General features: G+C 35.4%; 1 protein-coding gene across 2 annotated transcripts; it reads left to right on the forward strand.

Moving 5' to 3' along the window:
- Positions 1 to 2041: 2041 nt before the first annotated feature.
- On the forward strand, positions 2042 to 3984 carry LOC110643741 (NAC transcription factor 56). 2 transcript variants are annotated; one of them, XM_058136725.1, is made up of 4 exons: positions 2042 to 2297; positions 2337 to 2549; positions 2666 to 2973; positions 3082 to 3984. In XM_058136725.1, the coding sequence occupies exons 2-4, from the start codon at positions 2366 to 2368 to the stop codon at positions 3598 to 3600; spliced, it is 1011 nt and encodes a 336-aa protein (XP_057992708.1). In that variant the 5' UTR covers positions 2042 to 2297; positions 2337 to 2365; the 3' UTR covers positions 3601 to 3984. The 2 variants fall into 2 exon arrangements, with proteins under 2 accessions (XP_057992708.1, XP_021651908.2); XM_021796216.2 differs by having other exon boundaries at positions 2043 to 2549.
- Positions 3985 to 4250: the final 266 nt, after the last annotated feature.

A 4250-nucleotide genomic window follows, 5' to 3' on the forward strand; every position in this document is an offset into this window, starting at 1 on the left:
ATAGGCCTATCTCTTTTACTAATAAGAAAGAGAACTTCGATATAAGCTGCTGATCCGACCTAACGCCGACAGTTAAAACAAGTAAATCCGTTACACGTCGACCATTAGTATAGAAGAATGTGAGAGGTTGAGGTGTAGGAGTTGAGATGTGAAATGAGGAGAGAAATTGATTAATGGGGTGCAAGAACTGACAGGCAAGGGGTCCATTTGGACGATGATGATACAAGCAGTGGAGCCCACTAAAAGCATATATATAATAATGTAGTTTCCAGTTCCCTTCCCACAATGAATCCATGTGCATATTCTTTGGGCACGCCCAGCCCAACCGTTTTTTTGAATTTGATGCTATGTGTTCGTGTGTTTGCCTTGATGATCAAAGCCACTACCTTAACATTTGGCCTTTCACCATTGTATCTACGACAGCTCTTTCTTCCTCTTTCTTCTGTGGAATAATAATATTCTTCGCAACAAAAGAAAGTAGATAACTTATCAATCAGTTTAGATCAAGTGGGATTAGAGTCTCTCTAAACCCTATAAAATTTTAAATTTAAATCTTAATTAAAATTAATTATATATAAAAAAATAACCCACTTTTCATCGCTCTACTTTCTTTCGCATTTCTCATATTTTCATTTATTTTACATTGGTGATTTAAATTTCTCATCTGGATTATAAAATAAATTGTTAGGATTTAAATGTACTCCTAAATAGATAACGACTAACAAAAGAAAAAATCTATTCGAAGAAAGAAATTTGACAAATATTTCATTTATGACAAAAAAAAAAAAAAAACACTTCTCCACCAAAAAAGTCAAAATCTTATAAAATTAAGTTTGTTTCTAATTAGATGAAAGATTCTAATATATATATATTCCCACTTGATCAAGTGCATATGGACATAGAATCAGCTTCCATATTAATCTGCTACCTTAAGCTCTGTTTAGATGGGATGAGGGAAAGGTAATTAATGAAAGGGTAAGGAGGATTACAATAAAAAAACTTTCATATTTGGAAAGAGGTAAATTAATGGAAAGATATGAAAATGTAATGTATATTTTTTATGTTTAGAAATGAGTGAAAAAATAGTAAATAATTATTAGAAGTATAAAAATACCATTTTCTATTTGATAAAAATTTATTCTTTAGAATGAATTATTTAAAAAAAATTAATAATTGAAACATAATAATTGCAGTAAATTATTTAAAGAATAAATAATTTAATAATGAAATTAAACAGAAAAATAAAACTAACCTTGTTTTTGCAAGAATTCAAAATCCACGAGAAAGAGTCGAGAGATCAGGTATACCCACTTGAGAGAGAAGATATTTATTTATATTGGTAAACTGAGTTTATTTTTAATGGGTATAATTAGATTGTTAATTAAAAATTAAGGATATAATAGGAAAATAAAAAATAAAGTAATTTTTAGCTTTCACCTTCCTCTGATTTGGGAGTGTAAAAAAAATTGGGATTTGAGGAGTTAAGGAGAATAAGTCTTACCTTTACTTACTCTTACCTTTCACTAACTCAACTTTTCTCAAATAGAGATTTAGTAGTTACTTAATTCTCCTTACATTTCTCTCGCCCATCCAAACAGAGCATTAGAGAAGTAGAAGACTAGAAGTAGATAGATCAAAAGTCGGCAAGGCCCGCATGAAGTAGAGAGTTAGCTCTCAAGAGCACAACTGAAGTGATGACATGTAGTGTGGAGGTCTAGTGCCAAAAAATGGTGATGGTAGGCAAAGACACAGATAGAAAGTAAGGTGTGTAATTTATGGAGGGTCCCTTACATTGGTGGGATTTGCATAACAAAAGCATGACATCTGAAGCGTAAACCTTTTTAGATCCCACCCCACGCTTATCCCCTTCCTTTTTTATTTTTATTTTAATTTTTTTTTATTTTGTTGCCTTCTGTCTCCTTGTGGTCCCGTCTCACGTGTCCTATTCTCCCACTTTTTCGAATTTTACGTGTCACGTTATAAACGGTTCATTTCCCAGTTTGCGTCATTATCTCCTGCTCATCATCCCCATACATCTTATCTGATATCCTTCTCCATTTACTAACCATTGCATGTTCTATTCAACCCTTGCATGAATTTAGGCAAATACCATGGTTAATTAAGTAAAAACATAACCTTATCTTCATTACATGTCGGATTATGATTGGTGATTACTCTGTTTTATATGTTAATCTCTGTACATAGTCTTAGCCCATCTGCCAATTTAAGAGATAAATTGGTCACAGCCACTTCTATATAGCATTTGAACAAATTTTAACATGCTCTCTTCTCTCAAAACTCCTCCAAATCCCACTTCTCAATCTCTCCAATTCAACACTTCTAATTAAGGGCCGTCCCATACCTAATGGAGAGCACCGACTCGTCGTCCGCCTCTCAACAGCCCAACCTTCCACCGGGGTTCAGGTTCCATCCTACCGATGAAGAGCTAGTGGTTCATTACCTTAAGAAAAAGGCCGCCTCTGCTCCTCTTCCGGTAGCAATTATCGCTGAAGTTGATCTTTACAAATATGATCCCTGGGAATTACCGGGTGTGTGCTAGCTAGCTAGCTAAGTTGATGATTATGTTATTGTTTTTCTGCTTTAAACTGTGAATAATCCTAAGAGTTGTTGGCCTAATAAGTATTGGATTGTTGTGGGTTTTCAGCGAAGGCGACCTTTGGCGAGCAGGAATGGTATTTTTTTAGTCCTAGGGACCGTAAGTACCCCAACGGAGTAAGGCCAAACAGGGCAGCAACTTCAGGTTATTGGAAGGCCACCGGAACTGATAAGCCAGTATTAACCTCCGGTGGTACTCAAAAGGTCGGCGTCAAGAAAGCTCTTGTTTTCTATGGTGGGAAGCCCCCAAAAGGGATCAAAACCAATTGGATCATGCATGAGTACAGATTAGCAGATAACAAAGTCAGTAACAAGCCCCCAGGATGTGACTTGGGTAACAAGAAAAACTCCTTAAGGGTAAATAACTAATAACTTTTTTGCATATGTAGTTCTTGATGATTACGCGTTAATCCTTGGAAAACCAATGGTTTTTTTTTTTTTTTTTCTTGTTTTCTTTTTCTTCAGCTTGATGATTGGGTTTTGTGTCGAATATACAAGAAAAATAACACACATCGGGCAATGGATCATGATAAAGATGATTCTGTGGAGGTTATGCTTCGATCAATACCACATTCGAGATCGATTAGTACACTCGTAAAAGGTACAAACTATGGAGCATTGGTTGAAAAAGACCAGAATTTGTTCGACGGAATGTTAAGCAACGATGCTTTTAATAACACTAACTCTCAGTTCGCCTCTTCAACCTCAAGACCTGCAGAGCTATCTATGCTTCCTCTCAAAAGAACACTCCCATCTGTGTATTGGAACGACGACGACACAGCTGGACCTTCATCAAGCAAGAGATATCAGGGGGATAATGGAGATGGAAGTGTTGTGAGGACTGATGGGAATAGTTCCATAGCCTCTCTGCTTAGCCAGCTCCCACAAACACCTCCATTGCACCAACAGACAATGTTGGGGTCTATGGGAGATGAGATTTTTAGGCCACCATACCAGCTTTCAGGCCTGAATTGGTATTCTTGAGTCTTGATTCATTTCAAGGTGGAGGGGGCAAAGATGATATATAAAAATAGTGTCTTGATTAGGCTTATCCAGGGTAGAATGGACTCATAATCATCAAAAGACATGTTTTATACTTGTACATACGTACAGTTGCAACTAGTTTTATATTGTTCTGATTGGGATTGTTGAGATTTTGGTTGTTAGGAATGAGACTAGAGAGTAATTCAAATGGCCTCCAGTATCTTCCAGGGTGTGTAGCTGCCAATTTCAGGTGAGGCCATCGCTATCTCATATATATAGGTTCATACTTGTTTGTTATAATTAGGCACTCTAAAGGAAAAATTGAGATCGTCGTGTTCATGTGGAAAAATAAAATTGATAAATGAAATATTTTGCTTTTGGGTACATTCTTGTAGAAATCTTATTATTTGTTACTCATTTTAAGAAATTATTATTATTATTTGGTTGTTATTCATGTTTGTTCATATTGATGGTTAACCCAGATTGTGCAACGAGTTGCTTTTGATCACTCAATTATACTTGCATTTAAAGAAATTATGTTTTGCTTTCGTTGGATTATTTGGCAGCCTTTTTTTTTTCATTTTTCTTGGTTGATCTAGTTATTGCACATACCTTAGAAGGGTAAAAGATATATTGATAAAAATAGTGTC

This window comes from Hevea brasiliensis, chromosome 15, assembly GCF_030052815.1.
Source record: "Hevea brasiliensis isolate MT/VB/25A 57/8 chromosome 15, ASM3005281v1, whole genome shotgun sequence".
Taxonomy (NCBI): domain Eukaryota; kingdom Viridiplantae; phylum Streptophyta; class Magnoliopsida; order Malpighiales; family Euphorbiaceae; genus Hevea; species Hevea brasiliensis.

Bases quoted from the DNA above. Each gene is read 5' to 3' on its own strand.
- LOC110643741 (XM_058136725.1), top strand. From the start codon at position 2,366: ATGGAGAGCACCGACTCGTCGTCCGCCTCTCAACAGCCCAACCTTCCA. The intron at 2,550-2,665 runs GTGTGTGCTAGC...GTGGGTTTTCAG, and splicing joins TGATCCCTGGGAATTACCGG to CGAAGGCGACCTTTGGCGAG. The intron at 2,974-3,081 runs GTAAATAACTAA...CTTTTTCTTCAG, and splicing joins ACAAGAAAAACTCCTTAAGG to CTTGATGATTGGGTTTTGTG.